At 48.5% G+C, this 27,853-nt stretch overlaps 1 protein-coding gene across 16 annotated transcripts in view; it reads right to left on the reverse strand.

The window, feature by feature from the left end:
- The window catches only part of PHLDB1 (pleckstrin homology like domain family B member 1), a 500,781-nt gene that overhangs the window by 311,566 nt on the left and 161,362 nt on the right, over nt 1-27,853 (reverse strand). For all 16 annotated transcript variants that reach the window (XM_069614411.1, XM_069614410.1, XM_069614414.1 and 13 more), the window contains exons 3-4: nt 16,276-16,399; nt 2,060-2,230 (exon numbers count right to left, since the gene is read on the reverse strand). In XM_069614411.1, coding sequence (XP_069470512.1) covers nt 2,060-2,230; nt 16,276-16,399 — 295 coding nt within the window. The remainder of the gene's footprint in view (nt 1-2,059; nt 2,231-16,275; nt 16,400-27,853) is intronic.

The following is a 27,853-nucleotide window of genomic DNA, read 5'->3' on the forward strand; positions in this document are numbered from 1 at the left end:
TTGCAGTTGTATAAAAGGTGGAGTTGGAGAGAACAGAGAGAGACCAGCAGGGAGGCCTCCAGAGGGAGAAATCCTGTGGCGTACGAGGCAGCCGAGGGGGGTCCTGTTGGGAAATCAGGATGCCGGCGAGAACTAGAAGAAACTGTAGCTCCGGGGCCAGGAAGGGCCCTGCAAAGGCCATAGTATTGGGAGCTTCCCTGGCCAGTGCCTACAGCAGGAGCTTCAGGCTTGGGAAGAGATCTGATCGATGTAAGTCACTGACAGCTTGAGCGGAGCTGCCGGCAACCCACAGAGAGAGAGGAGCAAACTGTGAGCGGGGCTCACCATCCACTGAGGACTGGTAGGCGAAGCGGAGCAGGAGGTGACAACTGCCTGTAGGAGATGCCAAAAACCGGTCAGTGAGGAAAAGAGATCACTCGAACGGGGCACTCGTGGGGCTGTTGTATGGCAAAAAGGCAATGCCGAAAGAACGAGAAGTAAAGTGCAAGATACAGGGAACCAAAGTAAAATGGTTTTTGATGATTACTGCAAAGTGTGAGCAAATAAGAACTGGAAACCATTGAATACCAAACTGAATGAAAGCTTTTGATGAGCATATGAAAGCTTTTAATAAACCAATGTGCAAACGGCAAGTGTGTGAAGAGCAAATCCTATATATTGCAAGTTGAAAGCAAATCTTATTAAATGCAATAGAAAACAAGCATGGAACATTGCTAAGGAGTGTGAGAGCAACATAGTGAAGGGAAACGCGTACCATGAAGTGAATTGTATAACTAAACTCATGGTGGCAAAGTTCAGAGACTGGCAAAGAGTGAAACACATTGTGGCAAAGCCAAAAGGCTGGCAAAGAGAGAGCCAATTGAGTGTGAATCAGAACACAGGTGCAGCTACCGAAGAACCTGTGTGGGCAAGCAAACCTAGGGTGACCGGTTGCGCAACCTGTAATGGGTGGATCGTGTGGTCTGACAACTGCGCCTAGACCGGGCATTCCCTATCTGTGAAAGGTAAGGAAACATAAAGAAAGCAATTACAAGTGCCTGAAAGAGATTGCTCAAGTGAAGCGGAAGAAAGCAATCTGTATGAACTATCAATACCTAGAAGAAGTATAAAGTTGACCTGGCACTGGTTTTGAACATTGAGAGACTGACCTTAAGTACAAGTTGGCGAGCTGAGCTAGCTGGTGTCTTTGGGAAGGATAATCCTCAGACCCATTATGAACTGTCTTTTTTTTTTTCTTGGGGAAGGGAACCCTGAGATCTCGCTTTGGTACGGTGTTGTCTTTTTGGGGAAGGGAACCCTGAGATTCCATTTTGAGACTTTGAGGACCTGTTTTGAACTTGGGGAAGGGGAGCTGGGAGGAGTTTAGAACTTTATTTGGAACACTCTTCCTTTTGGTGCTGATGTTGTTTAGCTTTAGTTGTGAGGGCAAGTACAGGTTGTGGACACAGACAGCCTTTTAAGTTGAACTTACTGACTCGGACTATCCTCAGTTTATTTAGGTAGGGAAAGGCCACCTCAGCATAGGGCAAGTTAGGCCTTCCACCAGCTTGACATTCTAAATTAATAAACCATTTTTATTTGAACTTTAAATCTCATGTCTGTGTCTTGCTTCATGATGCCTTCACGCCACCAAAACTACAAAACTTGTATTGCTATCCCTGTGTACCAATAGCCTTATAGCTCTTGCGAAGGGCCATTATTGCCTGGGATAAAGACCTTCCCCATCTTATGGATCTCGATGAACAATTACCCCTGCCTCAGTCTATAAGGCTATAATAATAACCCATTTGACATCAAATGGCCCTTTCTTTGTCAATTAGTCCATATCAATTTGAATCCTCCATTCCCTTACCTTCTGTTACAATCAACAGCCCCCTTTCCACGCACTCTAATCTTGAGCAATGAATATGGCGGCCATGTCTGAATATGAAACATTATTCACCAGGAGCCTGGCCTTTTCTCGGTTGAAGGCATTCAGGCACAAGAGTACCGATATTCGGTTTATCGCATAGACCCGGTTTGATCTTGCTCAGTTATTAGTACACATAACCAGTCTCACCTTGGCTCAGCCGTGTAGGTTGTCGCACTGGCAGGCCATCGATGGCGCAGGCATTGCCACAGGGGTAGAGGGTAAGAGTGCCCCGAAGGTTCTCGATGTAGCAGTGGTCTGGGGCGATTCCAGGGCCCTGCAGGACGATGTCTCTGGAGGCATTGCCGATGGTCGTCTTACCTGGAAATGGGATAGAAACGGGCAGATCTCAATATGAGACATGAGGGGCGAGAGGGCAAGATACCAACACAGGTGCCAGCATTGCAAGAGAAGCAAATGTCTTTACAAAGAAGAGAAGCGACGGAAGCTGCCCTGCAAACACTCTGACAGCATGGACAACTGCCCCAAGAGCATTCGGTTGGCTCCTAGGAACCAGTGGCTGGATAAATCTCATTTTCACCCACGTCAAAACCGTTTGCACAAAGTCAGAAATCGAAGGTTAATCTAAGCCAGGGGTCTGCAATCTCCAACTCTCTAGATGTTTTGGACTACAACTCCGATGATCCCTCACCATTGACCATGATGGATAGGGCTGATGGCAGTTGTAGTGCACAACATGTGGAGAGCCAAAGATTACAGACCTCTGGTCTGAGCATTTATAAAATTCTAAGCTTTATTTCAGGTGTCTCCAAGTTCGGTCCTCTAGACCCCAAACCATACCATGTTTTCAGGATAACCAATGACTGTGTGTCATGTAGATTCTCTATGCTCAGATCTTGTGTGGGTATCCTAAAAACATGGATCGGATTTACCTGAGGATCAGATTCAAGACTGCTGCTTTATTCAGTCAATTTCCCCAAATATTGACATGTTAAAAAATTTACTGACAGACGTTAACAGCAACGCTCAGAAAACAGGTAAACAAGGCAAACCCAAAATGAAAAGAAACCAGGCAGCCATAAAATGCAGGTGGTTTGGCGTTAGGTTTGAAGGCTTTTGCTGGAGTTTAATGTTTCAGGGTCTCCAGTCTTCATGACTTTGGCCAAACACCTACCCTTCTGAACTGCAAAAGAAGACGAGTTTAGAGAAAATGGACGATTTCCGGACACGTGGGCACTTCCTGGGTGGCTTTCAGCAGACAGTGACCGAGAGGCTCTACCTCGTCCCTGGCTGCATTTCAGAGGCACTGCCCATCCATGACAATCTTTCAAAGCCACTGCCTATCCCTGGTAGACCTTCTGAATTACTACCCATTCCTGGATGCCTTCCAGATCACATGCACCGTCGGTCCTGGCTACCTTGCATGCCTGCCTTTCAGAGGCATTGCCCATCCCTAGCTGCCTTTCAGGGGCACTGCCAATCCCCTGGCTGCATTTCAGGGGCACTACCCATCCCTGGCTACCTTGCAGAGGTACTGCCCATCCCCCGGCTGCCTTTTAGAGGCACTACCCATCCCCTGGCTACCTTGCAGAGGTACTGCCCATCCCTGGCTGCCTTTCAGAGGCACTGCCCATCCCTGGCTGCCTTTCAAATGCACTGTCCATGTGTGGCAATTGGCAACCTTTCAGAAGCACTGTCAGTCCCTGGCAACTTTGCAGAGGCACTGCCCATCCCTGGCAACCATTCATAGGTGCCACCTAACCCTAGCAACATTTATGAGGTGTTTCCTGTTTGCCTTTCAGAGGCTTTTTCAATCCCTGGCAACTTTACAAAGGCAATGACCATCCCTAGAAATATTTCAGAGGCACTACCCATTCCCTGGCTACCCTGACAGAGGTACTGCCCATCCCCTGGCTACCCTAGCAGAGGCACTACCCATCCCCTGGCTACCCTAGCAGAGGCACTACCCATCCCCTGGCTGCCTTGCAGAGGTACTGCCCACCCCCTGGCTGCCTTTCAGAGGTACTGCCCATCCCCTGGCTGGCTGCCTTGCTAAGGTACTGCCCATCCCCTGGCTGCCTTGCTTAGGTACTGCCGATCCCCTGACTACCTTGCTGAGGTACTGCCTATCCCCTGGCTACAGTACTGAGGTACGACCCATCCATCCCCTGGCTACAGTGCAGAGGCACTACCCATCCCCTGACTGCCTTGCAGAGGTACTGCCCATCCCTTGGCTGCCTTGCAGAGGTACTGCCCATCCCCTGGCTGCCTTGCAGAGGTAGTGCCCACCCCTGGCTGCCTTGCAGAGGTACTACCCATTTCTTGGCTACTTTGCAGAGCTACTGCCAATCCCACGGCTGCCTTGCAGAGCTACTGCCCATCCCCTGGCTGCCTTGCAGAGCTACTGCCCACCCCCTGGCTGCCTTGCAGAGCTACTGCCCACCCCCTGGCTGCCTTGCAGAGCTACTGCCCACCCCCTGGCTGCCTTGCTTAGGTACTGCCGATCCCCTGACTACCTTGCTGAGGTACTGCCTATCCCCTGGCTACAGTACTGAGGTACTACCCATCCATCCCCTGGCTACAGTGCAGAGGCACTACCCATCCCCTGACTGCCTTGCAGAGGTACTGCCCATCCCTTGGCTGCCTTGCAGAGGTAGTGCCCACCCCTGGCTGCCTTGCAGAGGTACTACCCATTTCTTGGCTACTTTGCAGAGCTACTGCCAATCCCACGGCTGCCTTGCAGAGCTACTGCCCACCCCCTGGCTGCCTTACAGAGGTACTGCCCATCCCGTGGCTGCCTTGTAGAGGTACTGCCCACCCCTGGCTACCCTGGCAGAGGTACTGCCCATCCCGGGCTACAGTACTGTGGTACTACCCATCCATTCCCTGGCTACAGTGCAGAGGCACTGCCCATCCCCTGTCTGCCTTGCAGAGGTACTGCCCATCCCCTGGCTGCCTTGCAGAGGTACTGCCCATCCCCTGGCTGCCTTGCAGAGGTACTGCCCATCCCCTGGCTTCCTTGCAGAGGTACTGCCAATCCCCTGGCTGCCTTTCGGAGACATTCCCCATCCTGGCAACCACTCACAGACATCTCCTTGTTGCTATATGGCAAGCAGAGATGCCAACATCACCGACAAATGTTGTGACGTGTGGGCGTCACGTGCGATGTGCTATGAGGAATGCTCAGCTTGGGAGCGGGGCAGTGTTTCATGCATCCACAATGTCCTTGTCCAGTTGTGTGTCGCCCTCTGACTTGCTGCATGCATGATCACACCAACACATCTACCCCTGGCAACCTTTCAGAGGCTCAGTCCATCCCTGGAAACCTTTAAGAGGATCTGGCCACCTCCTGAAACCATTCAGAGACTCTGCCCATCCCTGAACAGCTTTAAGAGGCATGGCCCACCCCTGGAACCCTGCAAGAGGCACTACCCATTCCTGGAAACCCTCGGGAGGCACGGCCCACCCCGGGAACCTTTAAGACCATCTGACCACCCCTGGAAACCATTCCGAGGCACTGCCATGTAAAGCAGTCTCCTCAATGTGTGAGGTACAGCCCAACTCGGCTAGTCCAAAATGTAAGAGAAGCTTGAGAGCAACATCCCCTCACACAAGTATCACCCGGGCGAGCCGCCTCTTGTCACTGTAAAATCCAATCGGGACAAGCGCCGGAGAGGGTTGAGTAGTCAGACTGCCTCACCCACCAACACACTGTCCACCCAGTTGGACATCTCTCTCATTTGCCGTTATAAAGTGACATATCTGCAGCCTTGCAATGAGGAAACAGCACTATAATGTGGCATATGTGTGTGACATGGCTGTAGCATTGCAATGGGGAAACAGCACTATAGTGTGACATGTCCGCAGCATTGCAACGGGAGAAATGCACTATAGAGTGACAGGTCTGTAGCATTGCAAGGGGGAAACAGCACTATAGTGTGACATATCTCAGGATTGCAATGAGAGAAGTGTACTATAATGTAACATGTGTGCGGCACTGCAAAGGGGAGACAGCACTATAATGTGACATGTCTGCAGCATTGCAATGGGGAAAAGCACTATAGTGATATATCAGCATTGCAATGGCGAAACAGCACTGTAGTGTGACATAGCTCAGCATTGCAGTGGGGAAACAGCACTATAGTGTGACATAGCTCAGCATTACAGTGGCGAAACAGCACTATAGTGTGACATAGCTCAGCATTGCAATGGCGAAACAGCACTATAGTGTGACATAGCTCAGCATTGCAGTGGGGAAACAGCACTATAGTGTGACATAGCTCAGCATTGCAGTGGGGAAACAGCACTATAGTGTGACATAGCTCAGCATTGCAGTGGGGAAACAGCACTATAGTGTGACATAGCTCAGCATTGCAGTGGGGAAACAGCACTATAGTGTGACATAGCTCAGCATTGCAGTGGGGAAACAGCACTATAGTGTGACATAGCTCAGCATTGCAGTGGGGAAACAGCACTATAGTGTGACATAGCTCAGCATTGCAGTGGGGAAACAGCACTATAGTGTGACATAGCTCAGCATTGCAGTGGGGAAACAGCACTATAGTGTGACATAGCTCAGCATTGCAGTGGGGAAACAGCACTATAGTGTGACATAGCTCAGCATTGCAGTGGGGAAACAGCACTATAGTGTGACATAGCTCAGCATTGCAGTGGGGAAACAGCACTATAATAACACATACTTCTGTAAAATGATGTTTGTCCTTCTGCATAAAAACTTTCACCTCTGGGACCTCCTTGGAAATCGCCGTCAGAGTGTCGGGGTGTCAGGAACATATGGGGGTGCTGATTAAGAGTTTCAGAAGGGGGGGACATATAGACATATATGTCCATCTGTATTAGACTTTATGTGGGTGTGCTGTTGTGTATATTTAATTATACTGCATCGAATACTAGGCATTAGTGGCACACAGCACATGCTTAGCTCTGCATCCCATGCCTCTCGCACCTTCCAGTCGTGGACTGGGGACTGGGGGGGGGGGGCGGTTTCGGGTGCGTCATTGCCCAGCTGTGGCCAGTCAGGGCCCAGGGCTTTGTTGACTGCCTACTGTTTTTTTTTTCTTTAAATAAAAGGACCTTTTGTGCGGTTTCTGCCTCTTTGCTTTCTTTGGCGTGTATGCTTCCTGCAGGCAAACAGGCGGGTCAGAGGTTGCGACCTCTGGCATTTGCCATCCAGGCCATGCCCTCCAGGACCATCCTCCTTCCTGCAGCCTGCTATGGGCTCACCCACCTCCCCTCTCCCGAGTACTCAGTGGTGGAACTATGTTCCCTGCTGGCCTGTCCGCGTTCCCCACAAACCCCATCCCATGGCCAGACCCCCTTCCACGTGCAACCAAACCCCCAAACACACCTGCTGTTTAACGGAACGTTCAGTGCAGTGCACTGAAGTACAAGTTTCAACTGCTTCCTACACTTTTATTGTAAAACGAAACCATTCCGGAACGGTTTCTTTTTAAAATAAAAATATAGAAATAGTGAAACTTTTTTTAAAAAATAGAGGACCACTGCTACCTAACCGCTCCCGCCCACTTCGACTACTATCGCGGCGGCAGCAGGGAGCCGGTTGCTGCTGTGCCCTCGGATCATAGGGCGCAGCTCTGAGTGTCTCCCTCTGCCAAGTGGTGCCACTGAGTCCTTCTGCCAACACATGGGGGTAGGGGGGCATGCCTACCTGGTCTCTCTGGAATCTACACGGCAAAGAGCTACCACAAACGAGCACTTGCAAATCAACAGTTGGGGCTTCTGTGTAGCTATGGGATAGGCATTAGCTAGGCACTGATATAATGACACTACCCGGTCCATAACAGCTGTAAAATTGAATGATTACCTGGGCATATCATGGCAGTACGTGTCTAACGCCTCAAGCCAAACTGGTTTGCTTTCTGCTTGTTTTTAACAGGACTTCAGTGCAAGGGAGACATAAATCAAGCAGCTGAAGGCAAACATGGTTAAGACATTTTTATTACATCAGTAGCCATTTGCAGCTGCAATTAAGTAATTAACTCTCAGCAGACTGATTAGAAACAATACTACCATGCTCAAGGTTGATGTTACTGAGAGCTCAAAGAAATCCTAGGAGTATGTTTTGTGGGCGGGGAGGGGCAGGTAGTGGGTGGGAATGACCAAAGGGAGTAGCATGGCCATGGGCAGTCAATTGGTGGGTAAATAACCAAACAACATCCACAAGCTGTGTGTCCGTCCTCACATGTCATCTCCCTCCTACCTGATTCACTGGTTTCAGCTTATAGGTGGCGCTAATAACCCAAACTAAAAAGTGGGCCCTTCTAACCCAAGAACCAGGGGCATAGTACCCAGTGAGATCTACTTCACCAACCACACCCGTTACACCCAGTGCAACCTCGCCGCCCCATGCAGAGCTCGGGGAAGGTGCATGCATGAATGTAGGTTTCTTGTACAGCACTTAACGATGCCATGTCACTTCCAAGCACTGTGGAGGAAAAAGGAAATGGAAGGAGGTCCGAGATATAGTTAGGGAAGAGCATACCTGCTGTGTCTGTGGACATCTTTTCCCAGCAGCACACGGGGCATGGGCAGATGCACGCAGTGGGCCTCTCTGCAACAGCTAACTGGCAAACCGAATGATCGCTTCGGTACAGAGAGCCCAAGATGGCACGCCCTCTGCCTAGAGATGCAGGGTACTCACTACGTAGTCCCCTAGATGTTTCGGCCTACAGCTCCCTCGATCCTTTAACACTGGCAATGCTGGCTAGGGGTCATGGGTGTTGTATTTCAAAAATGCTACAGGGTCACATAAGGAGTGACCAAGGGTTGCTTCCAAACCATTGTACACTTATATCCCCCTCCAGAATAAAAATAATGTTGTGGGGCCCCCTGAAATGGATGTATGCTTATACTGCTTATATTCTCTATTGAAAGCAGTAACCATCCTGCCTTTTAAAGAGGCCTTGCACCCCCTCTGTAAATCTTCTGCGCCCCTTACCCACCACGCGGGTAGCACCACAGTTTCAATACCACTGCTAGATGGGTTTGCTACATGAAACACTGGAAAACTCTGACACAAGGGGAAAACCTATATTTCCATCACCCTCTCCATCTTTCAAAGAACCACTCTCCTATCCACACCGTGTCATCCCACTCCCTTTTCTCATTCTCCTCTGCCCCTTTCACCGCCTCTGTATTTTTTCTCCCCCCCCCCGCACATGTTCCTCTGCCTCTCACTTAACCCTGATGTGTGGATGAATCAGGGGTCTGCAACGTCTGACTCGCCAGATGTTTTTGACTAATACTCCCATCAGCCGTAACCAACATAGTCACTGGTGAGGGATCATAGGAGCTGTAGTCCAAAACACCTGGAGAGCCACAGGTTTCAGATCCTGTTCTAGAGTGAAACAAATCAGCAGATCCCAGTGGATCCGTATTGTCGGAAACCAAGAGACCGCCCCCAGTCATAAAGAGCATCACACCCTGGGGTTGTCTCTTTAGTTGTGGATGTGGTGTCCTTTGAAGTGTTGGGTAAATAGGTTGGGCATGGGGGATGCTCCTCAAGGTGCTAGGAGAAGGGCTCTGTCACAAGATGATGAGTGTGGAGATTATCAAGATGTTGGGCTTGAGGTATGGCCCTCAGGGTGGTGGTGGCAAGTAGGATAGCCCTCTGCATGATGGGCGAGACAGCTATACGTGAGGTTAGTGGGTTTCAAGGTTGTCCCTAAAGTTAGTAAGCATGTAGTCAGTCCCTTAGATAAATGGTGGGTGTGGGGCCTTTCTCTGAGTGGGGGATGTTACCCATAGGGAGTTGTGAACAGAGGACACCCCTTGTGATGGTGTGTATGAAAACTATCTATCAGTGTGGAGGAGCATGTCTCCTAGGGTAGTGGGTGTGGGGTTTGTCATTATTTCTGGGTGGTGGGTGAGGGTCATGCCACTCAGGATAGTTGGACTAGATCCTGTTTGGGGTAGTGGGATTGTGCATCATGTCCGTCTAGGTGGTGAGTGCGTCCAACATTGGAATGGGTGTGGGTTGTGACCCCGAAGAGCGCGTATGTTTTTGTGAAGGCTCTGCCCCCAGACTGGGTGTTGCAATGCATGCCTTCCAGTGTTGGTAATGTGTGAGGAATCCGACCGTCCGCATGGTGGGTGTGCTCTCGCCTGGGCTTTTTTGAAATGTTGAATGATGGTAGATAAACTTCCGGAAAACATGTGGGGCTAATCCGCACACATTTTCTTATGCTCACCGCACAACATATGCATAGACCTCTCAGCCTACAGGCACAGTCTTCCCCCTGTTATATTTATTTGGGACATGAGATCCAGGAGTACACCATGCCATCTCAGGAGGGGGAGGAGGGCAACACCTTTCCCCTGCCATAGCCAGTCTAATTAACAAACAAAGGATCCATGGATCTGCCATGTCCTTTTGTTGATAATAGTAAGTATTCAGCTATAACTGTAACAAGGTACAAATAAACATACTTTTGAATTAATCTTCAAGTTGTGTCCCGACGGTAGGGCACACATCTTGTCCAAAAATGGGGGTCTTGGGTGCACACCCATGGGTCTAGTGCGATTAGCTTTGAGATATGCACATATTAATGCTCTTTTTCTAGAGGTTGGAGGTGCAGAGGAGGAAAAAAGGCCTTGGCACAAGACCTAAATAAATACAAGAACAAAAGAGGATCCAAGATTGGAACCCACCCGTCCCCTGCACACTATCGAAATCCGCCCTTCAGGCGGTTAATACTTCGTTTTTCAATTGTAGAATTCAGTTACCCTTTCTGGGTTACAATGAAATGTTACAGTCACAAAACACCATTACAAGTCGGATTTCTAAAATAACAGCATTTAATCAAGAAAACATTTATAAGTGAAAGCGCATCCAAGTGTTAAAAGACTATGGCCGACGCGGTTCGAGGTCACTCCTCTTCTTCAGAGGCCTATTGGAGTTGTTGATTTCTTACACAGATAAAGAAAACATACAAAAGCCTGTTAGAATCCAACTGATCCGTTCAATACAGTAAAGTACAAAATCAGTTCAAAACAGTGCATTGTGATGAGAGGGAAATGAAGCTCCGTATTAGATTTACGTGCCTATTACCAAAAAGTGTAATGCATCTAACATTACATTTGTATGTGCAGAAGCAGAAACACTTCAATGGACAAGCATTAGCAACTGTGTTTTCAAATCAGGGTCTTGGAATTTGATTCAATACACTCTATTGGTTCCAAAGGTTAGTGGACCACGTGTGTGTATCAATGTGATGTATGTTCCCTTTGAGTTATGGCCACGCTTCATATGATTTAATGATTCATCCATGAGCCTATCCATAGATAGATACCAATGAGCGCTGTTACATATAACACATGGATATTTACTTTCTTCAATGTATTGTTCTGAACTGATTTTGTACTTTACTGTATCAAACGGATCAGTTGGATCCTAACAGGCTTTTGTATGTTTTCTCTCTCTGTGTAAGACATCAACAATCCATCTTGTCCACCCAAGTTAAGGGTCCAATTAATAAATAATGACGTTGAAGTGTGTTATACTTTAAGGCATGTAGTAAGCAGTCTGTGATATATGTACTTAGTAATGCAGGCCAGACCATTTTTACCTGTTCATCTTTAGGCCACGCCTATCAATTCTTAGGCCATGACCATCATGCAAACCACGCCCCCAATGAGCCCCCCCACTCAATTTCTCACCCCACTTAAAGCAGTGCGGAGGACCCTCCAGCAGCTCCAGAATGGATAACCAGCCAGCACACAGCATACCCTGCTCGGCTCTGCAAGCAAGCTTCCTAGGTGGGAAGTGCCACAGTCTCTGAACCAAAGCCAGGACAAGGCCGTGGCCTGCAACACTCTCCTCAGCTTTCGGCGGTCCTCCTTAAAGGACGACACAAGCCCAGTGAAGAAGCTAGGAGGAGTGCATCGACAAGCATCAAGCAGCGTCCGCCTTAAAGGACATTTTTTCGAGCCAGTCGAGCCCCTCGAGCTGCAACTGAATGCACCGCTGACAGCTGTCACGCCTTCAGTCGCTAACACCGTCCGAGATGCCTCGACCAGTGCTTCAGACACATCAAATAGCAGTGAGACAATGATTCCTGACTCTGAGACGCTGTGTAGGCCAGCCTTGCTTGCCCAACTGCCTGCCTCCTGATACCCGCAGCTGTTTCCCATCTTGAACTCTGTTGCAGGAGCTACAAAGTGCTCTGAAACTGACTCAACCCTGTCAAACACCAAGAACTTCTACAAGCACAAGGTACACTGTGGGTACGTTCCCCTGGTCCTTCTCCCAAGGCCCCTAGTGACATTCTATGACCGATTGTGCCCTTTGTGCTAAAACCAAGTATCCTTGAACTGTTGTGATTAAATACTATACCGACTACCCTCCTCTCAGTATCCAGAGAGCATCCCTATTCCTTCTTGAAACTATGTGTCCTCTGCATTCCTTTACAGGGTGGGTTGTATTTTGTAGTGGTCTAGAACTGTCTGTTGGATAATAATAAACTAGATATTTGTATACAACCTTGACTGGACAGTCCCTTTTATCACTGGGTAATAATTGTATTTTCGCTGTGTTGCAACTAACCAACGATCCACAACCTTGCGGAGATAAGCCTGGACAAGGAGGTCTATAATTTACTTGTGGTTTCAAGCTGTTTGGATCCCTTCTGGTGTACCAGAGGTGTGGGGCTGATTGATGGTTTAGAAACCGACATTCATCCCTGGACCAATTATGCCCTGGACCAAAAAGCAAAAGCAGTACAGAGCAAAGGTAAAAAAAAGTCTACATAGCATTCATAGACTTGTCGAAAGCTTTCGACTCAATCAGAAGATTGCTGCTATGGGAAAAACTGGAGGCATGGAGGTGTCCGAAAATCATCCTGAACAATATCAAAGGCCTGCACAAAGACATGTCAATCAAAGTTAAATTGGATAACATAGTGCATTTGTCCGAATCTATCCCAATAAACATTGGGGTTAAACAAGGATGCCCGTTGGCTCCAGTGCTTTACAACCTGTTTACATCGGACTTGGATAATGCCTTCCTACAAATTCGTTGTTTTCCTCTAAAGTTGGCTGACACTGATATCGGAAGACTACTCTATGCTGACAACATTGTCATTTTGGATCAAACCCCAACAGGGTTACAGAGATAGCTTGATGCCCTACAAATGTACCTTGACTCAAACCATCTAATAATCAATCCAGAGAAATCTCAGATTATGGTTTTTGGCAAACAGGAGAGGCGAAGAGCAAAGAGAGAGCCAACATGGTATTTGAAAGGCCAAAAGATAAAAGCAGTTCAATCTTGCATATACCTGGCAGTTAACATAAACGCAAGTAGCGTTGAAGCTCCGCGGATTGCAGTGCTTCAAAGCAAAGCCAAAAATCTGGCGGTGTTAGGAAAACACATACTAAATAAATACTGTGATTTCTCGCTGATACCTTTATCACCTTTTATCGATTGAAAGTGGCCCCAATTTTAACTTATGGGGCAGAACCATCTTTTATGTTGGAGGAGAACATTTGGCCGAAACTGGAAGGTACCTTTAGGCATACTGTGCTTGGCCTGCCAAAATGTACTTTTAACAGAAGGCTAATTAATTTTATTCCTATGCTGAATCCCTAGCACAAAGTTAAATGCCCCTATCTGTAAAGAAATCCCCATTACAGTGAGAACAATTCCGGAGAGAAGAGAGAGCCACACATCTTCCCCACACAGAATTGAACGTTAAAGACCTAACCATTTATGCAGCTGAGGCCAAGAGACCCGCAGCATGGAACAGACTACATGATTTAGTACTTTGATATATAGCGGTAAGGAGAACTCCATTTCAAACTTGCAGCACCTTCCAATATACGTCTTTTAAAGAGTTTTAATAGTACTTGAGACTGACGTCAGTCCCACCTGTCTTTCTTGTCTTTGTCCTTATAGGATCAGGGATTATTCCACTATACCCACTCTGGACCACAGAAGACATCCTATAACACTTCATAGGTTTGAAGATACCTTAAGAATAACAGAATTAAGTAGTGTATTCGTCCTGAAGAAAGCGGCCACTCAAGAATCCCGCTGAAACCGGTTAACTGTTGTCAAGAGGACTGGTTGATAACCCAGACCCCAACACCCTTATAAATAAAGAAAAGGACTTCTTAAAAGAAATTGTTTTAGTTATCATCACACATATTTTCTCTCACTACACCACAGTGGTTAGAAAATAGGTTGTTTTTAAGAATACTTCTATTGACCGTGAGGTCATAGAGTCACTTTGTTGTTTTAACGAAAAGACACACGATGTGGGGGCGGAAAGATTAAAACACAGAATACCGACCTCCATGTTGTGTGCACTTGTAGACGCTAGGAAAGTGTTTTAGAGAGTTTAGGGTCAGGATCCCGACATCCCTTGTAGTCGGCTCAGCAGCACTCACTAGGGCCTTCCATCAATCGATACGAGATTTTTTACAGATAGGGGCATTTAACTTTGTGCTAGGGATTCAGCGTTAGGAATAACTTTGTAAATTCATTAGCCTTCTCTTATTGGTGTGTTATAATACTGAGGCATAGACGGGAGGCAATTGCCTTTCAACTCCATTTTTGTGGTTACTGACAAAATGTACACCAATTGCCATATTGAGAAGAGAACTGGCCTTAACATCGCTAAAAGCAATTGCCAGATGGAAATCAATATCCTCTTATAGGAAATGTATAGAGGAAAGTCCAAAAGGAGCTCTGCAGATGTTGAAAAAGGCAATGAAGGATCCAAAAGAAAAACTTCTCAAGGAATGGCAAACCATATGCCAGATAACAGTGACAGATGAAATGAATCGGAAGAAACATTGGTCCGGGAGCCAGGGAAGATCAAGAAAAAGTGATATATTAATGACTGGATAAACACGCGGGAAGAGATTTATAAATATAAATATCACAAAGATTTCTGGTTCGGAGTACGTAAATTGAATGAAATACCCAAGTACATGCAAATCTTCCCGAAGTGGTTTCTGAGAATGCAATATATGAGATTCTGGCTAAACATTATACCTCCATCTAGATGGTTAGAAAGAGGAAAGGAAAACCAAAATGCCTGCCCATGCAGACTGTGTCAACAACCTAATGAGGCAGGCTCATTAAAACATCTAGTAATTAACTGCCCTGTGTTGCAGAAATGGGATCCATTATAGTAAAGTATGGAGCACGGTCAGCAAATGCATGGTGGTTGATTCTAATTGAAGCAGATAAAACCCACATTATATTGGCACTGACAGAATTCCTGTTAGAAATTGCAGCGAAATTGGAAGCATCTGGAGCGAGAGATCAGGAAGAAGAATAGGCCATAAAAACTTTAAAAATCTAGGAAAGAGACCGTCGGGAATATATGCCGTTAAACATCATGAGATCAGAAGAAGTGCTCCGAAGAAACTAGATCTAATTCATTAAAACATAGAAACTGTACGCGCATGTCAATGTTGATATATGATTTAAGAGATTGTTACTGAGTTTTTGTGGAGTTTTAGTAAGTTTGAAATGTTTAGTCCTGTACAATGTGTGCACATTTTGACTAAAGGTTTTCAATGCTGTAAACCATTTTAAGTCATAATAATAAAAATAAAAATGGAGTCAGTTTGATGCAACATGAACTGACACATATCATTCCTACCGGCAGCGACACTTAAGGACTGCAAGAGTCGTGGTTCTTTACAACGTGCATGCCCATCCCGGCGCATAGCGGCTGGAGCCGCACTGTTCACAAGAAAAGCAGACCTGCAGAGATAGCTGGCCATCCAGATGTTGGACGAACATCTAGCAAAAGTGAACAGAAAGTTCTGCCAAGGACTGGATCCCGAACACAAATCCACTGATCAAGAAACTTGCCACCATTACTGCAAACTCTTTTGCCCGCTACCTCTGGCACGCCATAGCGCGGACCACGTGACACCAACGCTTCTGTGGCAAGTTAATGGTGGTTCTGTGTCATTTCATCGCCTGTTTTTTTTCTTGCAGTGTTGTTTGCTGCCGATTTTTGGTCGAAGAAACTAATAGAATTTATTTTCATTTGGGGGGGGTTCCCATTCCCACCCAATCCCCGCCTTCCCAGTTATTTACTACTTATTCCCCACACCTCCTACTCCTTATAGACCTTTACCCATCCCCCCATATTTTTTGATGAGATTTTTCAGCCAAAAAATCAGCAGCAGAAAGTTCAGCAATGACGATGAATGTATGTAGTACCCTAATGGTAAACATGTCTAGTCCTCTCTACTAATGCAAGTCTCTGTTATCCAATATACTTCTTGATTATGTAATACAACGTTAGACCACGGCCCCCTGAACTTCTAATCTCCTTCTACACATCACTTCATGTTCTGGGGGTGACACGGGTGAGTATTTTCTCCGGTTGGGTACTTACCTTCTTCCAGAGGCAGGAGGGTGATCGCAGTGCTCAGCCGTCCACTCCCAAGGCTCACCAGGTGAGGTTTCTCCGTCTGTACCTTCAGCCCTTTGCCGGTGTCGATCAGGTCCAGAGGGGTGTGCTGAGGACAAACCACAAAATGCGCATTAGTACAAGACCCCTATCCTCAAAGAAAAGGGCCAGTGAGAACGAGTATCTCTCTGTCCCTCTCCGTATCACTACATCGCTCGGTCTCTCTCTCTCTACTTCTCTCTCTCTCTCTTTCTTTTCCTCTTCTGTCACAATCCTCCATTCATGGGAACACGATGCCTCTAACCCTCAATAAAGGACAATGGGCCTCATTACAAGTTGGGTGGTGCTGTAAAAATGTGCCAGTATTACCGTTATCTCTGCATTACCACACCGCCTAACTACAAGTTTGGGTGCAAGGTGAAGAAATAACAGCCGGCAAGAAGCTGAAGGTAATTCCTCCACCTTACTGCCCAAAATCAGCCAACTTGGCGGTATTACTGCTGGCGGTAATACAGCTGAAATCCCCATGGAGTCCTATGGACTCCATTTATTGGGGACTAACACTGCCTACCACCATTTGTAGTCCAGTGATAATACCACCAGACCAAGTGGCGGTAATGGTGATACTGTTTGATGATATCTCAGTGGATTCACAGCTGCGATGCCACCAAACTTGTAATGAGGCCGAATGCCTTCCTTTGAGCAGATGATCTGACGTCAGGAGAGTGAGTGATTATGATAGAGGAGGCAGCGAAGGGGACTTTTACTGCCATTGCCCAGGTTCTAGCTCGATCACGTGCGGATGATATTGTCTTTTTGGGAGAGAATTGACCCTGTGAGATTTCATCATAGATTTCAGTGGTTGGGTCACCCCCGTGGGGAAGGAGGTTAAGGAACACAATTACCCTCTTCCACTGGGTGGGATGCATGGCTCCCCTTTTAAAGAAATGGCCACGTTTTCATGACAACACATTTGACACTTCACAACTTTTCACTCTAGCTCTAGTGTAATTTCCTTATCAGATGAGTTCTTTCTTCCCTGGCACGGGTTGAGGGCTTCCACGGCTGCTGTTCTCTGGGCTTCCTTTCTCAGGGTCTTGGGCTGGCAAAAAGTGCCGAACTAACCAATGTCCTCGCAGACCAGTTTGTTCGAGGGCCATTTGTTTGTACGTTTTTAAAAAAACACATTTCACCGCAAACGCGGATGAGGGTTGGGTTATTATAAATCTTATTATAATTGTTCTTTTATAATGTGCTTAATACCAATGAGTGGTTTCTAAGCACGGGATCGGGATTCGAACCTGTGCTGCAATGTCTTGCTTCCAGAGCAAACGTATTGCCCCTGAGCTATCCTTCCGTCCTCTAGTTAGGTATCTAGAAAGGTGGGAGCGACAGAGAGGGTCCCAGGGGGACCCCGCCTGCATTTTTTTGTGGTGAAATGTGGTAGAAAATATCGAGCAAATGGCTGGAAGGAAAGATCATCGGCCCATAAAGGGCTGCAGAACGCGATGAAGTCCACATTAGACTCCAGATGGGGAGAATCGGGAGGTCCCGAGGACCCGATGGAGCAACACGCTCAGAGATGTGACCCTTAGAGGCGGTGTAGTGAGGATCTCCGGGGTGTGCCTTCCCCTCCCCAATCCCTCATGCCAGGTGATGCCCCTAAACATCCACATATCAATGTCAGAGACAGAGTGGAAAGGTTCGGCCCTCTCGGGCTGTGGCAGCAGGCGTTCATAGTATAGGGGAAACACACAGCAGATCAGACAGGAGGTTTGGAGGCCCATTTCTGAGGGGGCTCAAATGCTCACCGAAGATACAGAAGGGTTGGGACACCAGGGGACGCACAAATCGCTCACACACAGGGAGGTTGCAGATAGTTTACCAGTAATGGCGGCGCGGAGCCGCGCAGGCCTCATGACAGTTCCCCCTCACCTCAAGATGGCAACAGCACTATTTTAGAACTCGGCCTTTGTCCTCAGAGAACATCATGAAATTAAGACACACCAGACAAAGTGGGGCCCAAAATACATGGAAGCAATGAGGAGGAACGTTGGGGAGGTGGGACATAGGAATCCATGAACCTATCGATATTGGAGTATGCAAGGCATTATTGGAGCCATTGAGACAGGCAGGGGAGTATGAAGAGGCACAGGTGAAGCCAAGAGTGAAGGAGTTGGGTCAGTGGCCAGTAGGCGCGGAGAAGGAGTGGCGAGGCAATGAAGGAGGCAGAAATTAGTAGGTGCTCTCACTCAATCCCTGCCAGGAGCCATGCAGCACCCTGCAAAGGCAAGTTTTAAGTAATGTGTTGTTCCCATCAGCCTGCTGGGGGCTATGGCCCAGAACCTTTCAGAAGATTGTAATGCCAGAAGACGGGAAGAGTTATTGCTAGCCATCAGGGGGCAATAACCCAGACCCTGGCAAGAGCCAGAGATCCAGAGACAGAAAGGGGCGCTAGAGCCATCCTCTTTGGGGCTTCTGCCAGAACCCATCAAGAGCCTGTGCGTGTCAGAAGAGAAGAATTGTTATCAGTCATCCGAGGCTATAATGCAGAGAACCAGAGAAAGAAAGAAGGGGAATTACTTAGCCTGTGGTCGGCTGAAGCCTAGATGGCTGGTGGGTGGGAATAACGTCAGTCGGACTAGCACCCTGGTGGGGAGCGAAATTCCTGCTGGGAATAGTGTTCTGTATCCCTAATGCAATGAGGAATACACATTCTTACTGGCAGGTTTGTGGTATGACAACCTCCAAGTTCCTGGGAAGATGACCCGTGGACAGGAGACCAAGAAGCAGCTGGCTGAAATCGAGAAGTGAAGCTAGAAACTCTCTGGAAGGAAGTTTGGGACTTAGACTTAGAGGATGAGACAGTTAGGACTATTAGTCTGTCACTTGTGAGTTCTAATGGAATCCGCTATATCGTGTAGGGGTTCATCCAACCTCATAACCTGTCAAGAGAGACTCCTTTGAGGTTCTAAGAGGATCAGGCCACGTGCTCAGTTTGTGGGAAAGGTGGAGTGAGTCAGGACTTCATGGTCAAGGCTATTCCCCACTATTTTTACGTTCATCCCTTTCTTATGCTGGCCGCTGTATGCGTATTAAGCCCTGTGGGGCTGTTCTGTAAACTATATATTTAGTCAATCCTGCGAGACTGTTTTGTAAACCATCTGCTTCCTCTGAGGCTGTTCTGTAAACCAACTCCTTCCTCTGAGGTTGTTCTGTAAACCGTCTGCTTCCTCTGAGGCTGTTCTGTAAACCGTCTACCTCCTCTGAGGCTGTTCTGTAAACCGTCTGCTACCTTTGAGGCTGTTTTGTAAACCAACGGCTTCCTCTGAGGCTTTTCTGTAAAAAGTCTGCTTCCTCTGAGCCTATTCTGTAAACCGTTTTCTGAGCCTGTTGTGTAAACCTTCTACTTCATCTGAGGCTGTTCTGTAAACCTTCTGCTTCCTCTGAGGCTGGTCTGTAAACCCGATTCCTCTGAGGCTGTTCTGTAAACCTGATTCCTATGAGGCTGTTCTGTAAACTTTCTGGTTCCTCTGAGGCTGTTCTGTAAACCGTGTGCTTAGGAAATCCTGTGAGGCTGTTCTGTAAACTATATGCTTAGTAAAACTTGTGAGGCTGTTCTGTAAACAGTTTATTTAGTAAATCCTGCGAGGCTCTTTCTGTACGCCTTATGCTTAGAAAAACTACATGTCAAGCATGTGTGCATCTACTTTTCAGGCTTCAGAGGTTGGCAAAATAGGGAAAGCAGCGCACTCACACGACATTCTGTACTCTGGGCACTCGTTACCTCATACGTGCAAACAAACCTCCTGAAAAGTATGCCTGGGAGATGGGAAAGATAGACACATTCCAGAAGGACAAATGGTGTGTTATTCCTATTCTTTCTTATTTAGTGTCACTGCTCAGAGTTACCCTTGTGGTCCCCCTTGTTTTTTTAAGAGGCCTGAACAAGAAAGCCAGCCACCCTGGAAACAAAGAGCAAAATGGCACTGGCCACAGGCCAGGAGATTCCATACAAAACATTTTTTTTTCATTTGTTGTAAAAAAAATTGTTTGGGGTTGCAGCAACGGAGACCACAGAGGTAGCAAGGGAATCCTCAGGGGTTGCAGTTGCGATCCCCATGTGACGTCCCTGGACTTGCCCATAGCTCCTCGCTTCGGTCTCTGACAAGTTTTCCTTCCAGCAACCACAGCAATCAGGCTCACAATGGGAACGACGCCCTACCTGCACGTCTTCTGCTGCACAGCCTCTGCACTTCAGAGTTTGGGGGAACAGGACCCTTGCAGAACGAACAGGTGAAATCTGCTGCATCCACATTCTGGTGTCCCTCTGGTACTCCCAGTTCTGCTTGGTTTGCCAAATCCATGTCCAGAGTGAATCCAAAGTTTTTCACTGTAGGGACAGTTGCCTGGGCTGGGGGGCCTAGAGACTGAGCAGAGGGTATAGGTTGGGGAAGGAGTGCAGTTTTGTTGCAGACTAGGATTTCTATTTTCCCTGGATTGAGAATTAAGTGGTTGGTCGTCATCCAGTGGTCAATATCCGAGAGGCTTGGTGACAGATCTGGGTGGGTGGAGCCTGGAGATTTGGGGATTTTAAGGATGATCTAGATATCAGCTGCGTAGTTGTAGCAGGTGAGGCTGTGGGAGTGGATGAGAGTGGGGAGTGGGTTCAGATACATAGTGAAGAGGAGGGGAGATAGGAATGCTCCCTGGGGGACCCCTTTCAGTACTGGGCAGGACGCAGAGGTGAAAGGGTGGAGGAGCATGATTTGTGAGTGATTGGAGATGAAGGAGGAGATCCAAGTGAGGACAGTGTCTTTGATTCTTAAAGAACATATGATAGCCTGTCTAGGAGAATGGTGAAATCAATGGTATGAAGCTGGCAGAAAGGTCCAGGAGAATCAGTACAGCACATCCTTCAGCATCCTCAGTTTCTTTTTAGATCATCCCAAATGGACACTAGGGAGGACTCTGTTCCTCTGAGGGGTCTGAAGCCAGATTGGGCAGGGTCAAGGAGGTTGTTGGCTTCAGTGAAATGGCTGAGTTGCCTGTATGCTGTGCGTTCCATGTGTTTGGTGATGAAGCAGGTGTTGAGAATGGGCCGGTAATTCAGGGGAAGGAGTGGGACGAGTGTAGGTTTCTTGAGAAGGGGTTTGATGTCCGAGGTTTACAGGGCTTCCGGGAAGATTCCTGATGTTAGGGAGTGGTTAAGGATTGAACGTCCGATACTGCCTGCACAGGTTGAGGTTATGATGTTTTTGAGGAAGACAGGCCGGTAAGGGTCCTCAGGGGATCCAGATGGGCAGCGAATTATATGAGCGTGAGGACCTCCTGGTGTGAGATCGAAGAGAAAGAGGCAAATGTTTGCATCGGAAGGTAGTTTGGACGGGGAAGTGGGGCTGGGTGGGAAGCCGGCGTGGGCATTATTTCTATTTCGAGAAGATGGCATAATGTCTGTCGATAGCAATGTTGTGAAAATGTTCTGATAAGGCATCGCATCGGGATTGGGAGTTGGGATGAGGGGGGCGTTGAGCAACCTGGCGACTTGAACTCAGAGATTATTATGTGCAGTTCCCTGCTTGAGTTGCCAGAGTTGAGGGTTCTGTTCCCATAGAATGCTTTTTTGGTTTTTATGATTTTTCATCTGTAGGCTTTTGTTAGTCTTGCTAGGGTGGTTTTGTTTTGAGCAGTTTGGTTGGTTCTCCAGGTCCGTTCCGGACGGTTCCTGAGGGTTTTTAGAGATTTTACAGATTCGTCAATTCTCTACCTCTGGATTGGCTGGTGCATTAATTATGAGATATCGTGAATTGAGGCTAGGGATTGGTTGACGCAGACTTCACCTACCTTGACTATTTGGTGGGTCATCAACACTTGAGTAACTGCACTGGTAGGGGGAGAGACATGGAGAGCCCGCTTTTCACAATTAATACTGACCATCTCTAACTCTCTAGGCCAGGAGCCAGGGCCTTTAGCTTTGAACTTAATCTTGTCCCGAATCGTATTTCTGAAAACTTTTAAGGAGTTGCTGGCAGGTGCATTCCTGTCTCTAACATTAATGAATAGGCGCTGTTTTCAACTCTAGGTCACATCTGTCAAGAACACGTTTTGATCATTCTGCTTGTCTTTTGTTGACATTTTCGTCTATTTGGATATGGGTGTCTTTAACCCTTGTGCCCTCTAGAGACTTGGTTGAGCCACTTTTCTTCAATTTTGCCTCCTAATTAATGAGCATCTGTCTTCGATGAGTTGTTGTGTTCCTGGACTTAATTTTAGAGAAATGTTTTAGCCCTTGGGCATTACCTTCCATTCTCCATTGTGCTGGCCCAAGACTCCCCTTTCTACTGTATCCATGGCAGGGATTGATCAGCTGGCTTCTGTGTTGCTCAGCCCATTTCGTAATTTAGCAGGTCTATTTGGCTTGCTGGCTCCGCGTCTCCCCTGTTGCCTTCCATTCACTTGACTGTGGCTGCGTCATCCATCTTGTTATATATGGCCACTCATCCTTGTTGCTATTTTGCATTAAGCAGGCTTTTAAGTGTATTTCTCATGCATCTTGCATTATAGCTATTATAGAGTGTGAATGTTTTCTAACCTATTGGGTGCAAGCATATCCTTCATGTCTAAGTGCAGTTGGACCTATTATTTGTGTAGACGCATCGTGGATGTGTATCTGATTGTCTAATGAGTCTATGCGTGTCAGTTCCAACAGGAACGTCATTTGCATTGTCACCCTGGTCAAAACAGGTTCAGTTCTTCTTGATTCTGCACGTTCACCTCTTCTCCGAATACTTCAGGATAAGGCCGGTACGGTTGTCTGAGCGAATGCTGCCCTTTGCTTCCATGATACAGTGGCAGAGAGAGAAAAGGCTCCCTGGACAGCGCTCTCCTGTCATTCCTAAGATATGGTGGCGGGGGAGGGGCCCACGCAGTAGATGACGTATTCATCTGTCTTTCGGCAAGGATCTTGCAGCATCGCTTCCAGGCTGTGCCAGGATTTGCTGCAACTGGTCAGAGCCAGGAGTTAGTAATCTGGGCAGTGACACCAAAGGCCTCATCAAACTGCACCAGTAAGTGCTTTATGTGAGCAGTGCCAAGAGAGGCATCACCAGGGCAGTGGTAGGAGCTGCCTCTTCGGACCAATGCAAGAAGATGCTACAACTTGGAATAGCCGACGGGCCCATCAGGCCTATTAGCGTGTATGCCACATCAGGGCAGCTTTTATGCCGACTATAGCTGCATATTGTGAGATGGTACCCATATGAGGGCAGTGTCAAGCAGTGTTACACAAGACCAGTTCCTGATATGACCGGTTTCAAAGGGTGCCTGTTGAGAAGAGTTCAAAAAGATGCCACACCTGAGAGCCAGCTATCATATCAGAACGGTACTAGCCTGCGCCACATCTTAATAGTGCCCAGTGGTGCAGGGACGACGATATCACTATTATGTGATGTACATTTCATACAATACAAAAAAGGTAGCAGGAGCCCCTCTCTAGAAAGAACATGCCATGACAACCTGTTCTGTGTTTTTTTTCCCCACTTTGAGAGTCCGCAGCCATAGCTTTTTGCTCACTGTACCTTTCACAAAGGAGGAATATCCACTTGCATATCAGTCTTTGTCCCGCCCACAAGGTCAGTCTAGCACCGAAATGCCAGGCAAACCTCCTTTGAACAAGAGTGCCAACAGCAACCCCTGACACGTGCTTCAGCCTTGTTGGGCCTCATCAGTGAGGTGGAGCTGTGCTTCTCTGAGCACAGTGCGCAAGGGGTCCATGTCTGGGTTCCCCCAGGTAACTTAGGGTGACCAACCCCTAGTTCCTTGCAAAAATACAAAAAAGGTAGCAGGCGCCCCTCTCTAGAAAGAACATGTCATGAGAACCTGTTCTGTGGGTTTTTCCCACTTAGATATGACCGGTTTGAAAGGGCACGGCTTCAGAAGAGTTCAAAAAGATGCCAGAGCTGAGAACCAGCTATCATATCAGAAGAGTACTAGCTTGTGCCACATCTTAATAGTGCCCAGTGGTGCCACATGTGGTACTTGGAGGTGCCATGACTATGTGGGGAAGCCAAAACAGGTGTGAAAACCAGAAAACAGCCACAGTGCCCGGGCTTTCCGGGTCCTCGTGAAGCCGGGCCGGTGCACGGAGCCTCCACCCTTCATTGCGAATACCGGCTCCGGCCTTGGCCTCGTTAAGAGGTAGGCGGTACCGGAAACAGTATTTCTAGAAATAACACAGGTGGTAAATACTGCTTGCTTATAAGGTCATCCCCTCGTTAAAACAATCTGTATATTTGTATCCCCATCTAAAAGGTGTAGGTGAAGAAATTAAACATCGGGAGGATAGCTCAGGGGCAACGTGCTCGCCTTGGAAGCAAGACGACACGGAGCAACACAGGTCCGATCCCCGCTCTGTGCATTATAAATAACCTATCATATCATAAACCACCCAAGGGGGCCTTGTAACCAAAAACTCAAGGAACGCACATGCACAAATGATGTTTGCACATATGCAATTCCGTTGGTTTGGTTTACAGTTTGCATGGGAAAACAATGCATGCAGATTTTCTGAACTAAAGCATGGCGCATTTCCGGAAATCCGCATTCAATGCCGTTCTACTGGCTGAGTGCCTGTAATCAGATGGATTCATTGAATTACCGCATGTCCTAACAGTCCTTTCTGCACGTGGTAATTCTCTGAAAAATCTGCTACCCTCGTTATGAGCCGACGCTGTGTTCTTCGGTGCTCACCTAGCGCTCAGGAAGAGTGCCTGCTGAGATGCCTGGCTGGGCAGTGGGCACTTAAGCCGACTCACAGCTCTCGCTAATTGGATTTAAAGGTAAACAAGGCCCTCCTGATGGATTTACCGACAATCCCATAATGAGATCTCCGGAGGTGGGAAGTGGGAAGAGGTGTGCTGGAGAGCGAGATCTCAGGAGGTGAGAGGGGCGAGATCTCAGGAGGTGAGAAGCGGTAAGAGGTGTGCTGGAGAGCGAGATCTCAGGAGGTGAGAGGGGCGAGATCTCAGGAGGTGAGAAGAGGTAAGAGGTGTGCTGGAGAGCGAGATCTCAGGAGGTGAGAGGGGTGAGATCTCAGGAGGTGAGAAGCGGTAAGGGGTGTGCTGGAGAGCGAGATCTCAGGAGGTGAGAAGCAGTAAGAGGTGTGCTGGAGTGCGAGATCTCAGGAGGTGAGAAGCGGTAAGAGGTGTGCTGGAGTGTGAGATCTCAGGAGGTGAGAAGCGGTAAGAGATGTGCTGGAGAGCGAGATCTCAGGAGGTGAGAGGGGCGAGATCTCAGGAGGTGAGAGGGGTGAGATCTCAGGAGGTGAGAAGTGGGAAGAGGTGTGCTGGAGTGCGAGATCTCAGGAGGTGAGAAGCGGTAAGAGGTGTGCTGGAGAGCGAGATCTCAGGAGGTGAGAGGGGCGAGATCTCAGGAGGTGAGAGGGGTGAGATCTCAGGAGGCGAGAAGCAGTAAGAGGTGTGCTGGAGAGCGACATCTCAGAAGGTGAGATGGGGGCAATCTCAGAAGGTGAGAAACAGTAGGAGGTGTGCTGGAGAGCGAGATCTCAGGAGGTGAGAGGGGTGAGATCTCAGGAGGCGAGAAGCAGTAAGAGGTGTGCTGGAGAGCGACATCTCAGAAGGTGAGATGGGGGCAATCTCAGAAGGTGAGAAACAGTAAGAGGTGTGCTGGAGAGCGAGATCTCAGGAGGTGGGAAGTGGGAAGAGGTGTGCTGGAGTGCGAGATCTCAGGAGGTGAGAGGGGTGAGATCTCAGGAGGTGGGAAGTGGGAAGAGGTGTGCTGGAGAGCGAGAAATCAAGAGGTGAGAGGGGCGAGATCTCAGGAGGTGAGAAGCGGTAAGAGGTGTGCTGGAGAGCGAGATCTCAGGAGGTGAGAAGCGGTAAGAGGTGTGCTGGAGAGCGAGATCTCAGGAGGTGAGAAGCGGTAAGAGGTGTGCTGGAGAGCGAGATCTCAGGAGGTGAGAAGCGGTAAGAGGTGTGCTGGAGAGCGAGATCTCAGGAGGTGAGAGGGGTGAGATCTCAGGAGGCGAGAAGCGGTAAGAGGTGTGCTGGAGTGCGAGATCTCAGGAGGTGAAAGGGGTGAGATCTCAGGAGGCGAGAAGCAGTAAGAGGTGTGCTGGAGAGCGAGATTTCAGGAGGTGGGAAGTGGGAAGACGTGTGCTGGAGTGCGAGATCTCAGGAGGTGAGAGGGGTGAGATCTCAGGAGGTGGGAAGTGGGAAGAGGTGTGCTGGAGAGCGAGATCTCAAGAGGTGAGAGGGGCGAGATCTCAGGAGGTGAGAAGCGGTAAGAGGTGTGCTGGAGAGCGAGATCTCAAGAGGTGAGAAGCGGTAAGAGGTGTGCTGGAGAGCGAGATCTCAGGAGGTGAGAAGCGGTAAGAGGTGTGCTGGAGAGCGAGATCTCAGGAGGTGAGAAGCGGTAAGAGGTGTGCTGGAGAGCGAGATCTCAAGAGGGGAGAGGGGCGAGATCTCAGGAGGTGAGAAGCGGTAAGAGGTGTGCTGGAGAGCGAGATCTCAGGAGGTGAGAAGCGGTAAGAGGTGTGCTGGAGAGCGAGATCTCAGGAGGTGAGAAGCGGTAAGAGGTGTGCTGGAGAGCGAGATCTCAGGAGGTGAGAGGGGTGAGATCTCAGGAGGCGAGAAGCGGTAAGAGGTGTGCTGGAGTGCGAGATCTCAGGAGGTGAGAGGGGTGAGATCTCAGGAGGTGAGAAGCAGTAAGAGGTGTGCTGGAGAGCGAGATCTCAGGAGCTGGGAAGTGGGAAGAGGTGTGCTGGAGTGCGAGATCTCAGGAGGTGAGAGGGGTGAGATCTCAGGAGGTGAGAAGCGGTAAGAGGTGTGCTGGAGAGCGAGATCTCAAGAGGTGAGAGGGGCGAGATCTCAGGAGGTGAGAAGCGGTAAGAGGTGTGCTGGAGAGCGAGATCTCAAGAGGTGAGAAGCGGTAAGAGGTGTGCTGGAGAGCGAGATCTCAGGAGGTGAGAAGCGGTAAGAGGTGTGCTGGAGAGCGAGATCTCAGGAGGTGAGAAGCGGTAAGAGGTGTGCTGGAGAGCGAGATCTCGAGGGGTGAGATCTCAGGAGGCGAGAAGCAGTAAGAGGTGTGCTGGAGAGCGAGATCTCAGGAGGTGGGAAGTGGGAAGAGGTTTGCTGGAGTGCGAGATCTCAGGAGGTGAGAGGGGTGAGATCTCAGGAGGTGGGAAGTGGGAAGAGGTGTGCTGGAGAGCGAGATCTCAAGAGGTGAGAGGGGCGAGATCTCAGGAGGTGAGAAGCGGTAAGAGGTGTGCTGGAGAGCGAGATCTCAGGAGGTGAGAAGCGGTAAGAGGTGTGCTGGAGAGCGAGATCTCAGGAGGTGAGAAGCGGTAAGAGGTGTGCTGGAGAGCGAGATCTCAAGAGGGGAGAGGGGTGAGATCTCAGGAGGTGAGAAGCGGTAAGAGGTGTGCGGGAGAGCGAGATCTCAGGAGGTGAGAGGGGTGAGATCTCGGGAGGCGAGAAGCGGTAAGAGGTGTGCTGGAGAGCGAGATCTCAGGAGGTGAGAGGGGCGAGATCTCAGGAGGTGAGAA

The sequence above is a fragment of the Ambystoma mexicanum genome, chromosome 9, assembly GCF_040938575.1.
Source record: "Ambystoma mexicanum isolate Mex_15411 chromosome 9, UKY_AmexF1_1, whole genome shotgun sequence".
NCBI lineage: Eukaryota > Metazoa > Chordata > Amphibia > Caudata > Ambystomatidae > Ambystoma > Ambystoma mexicanum.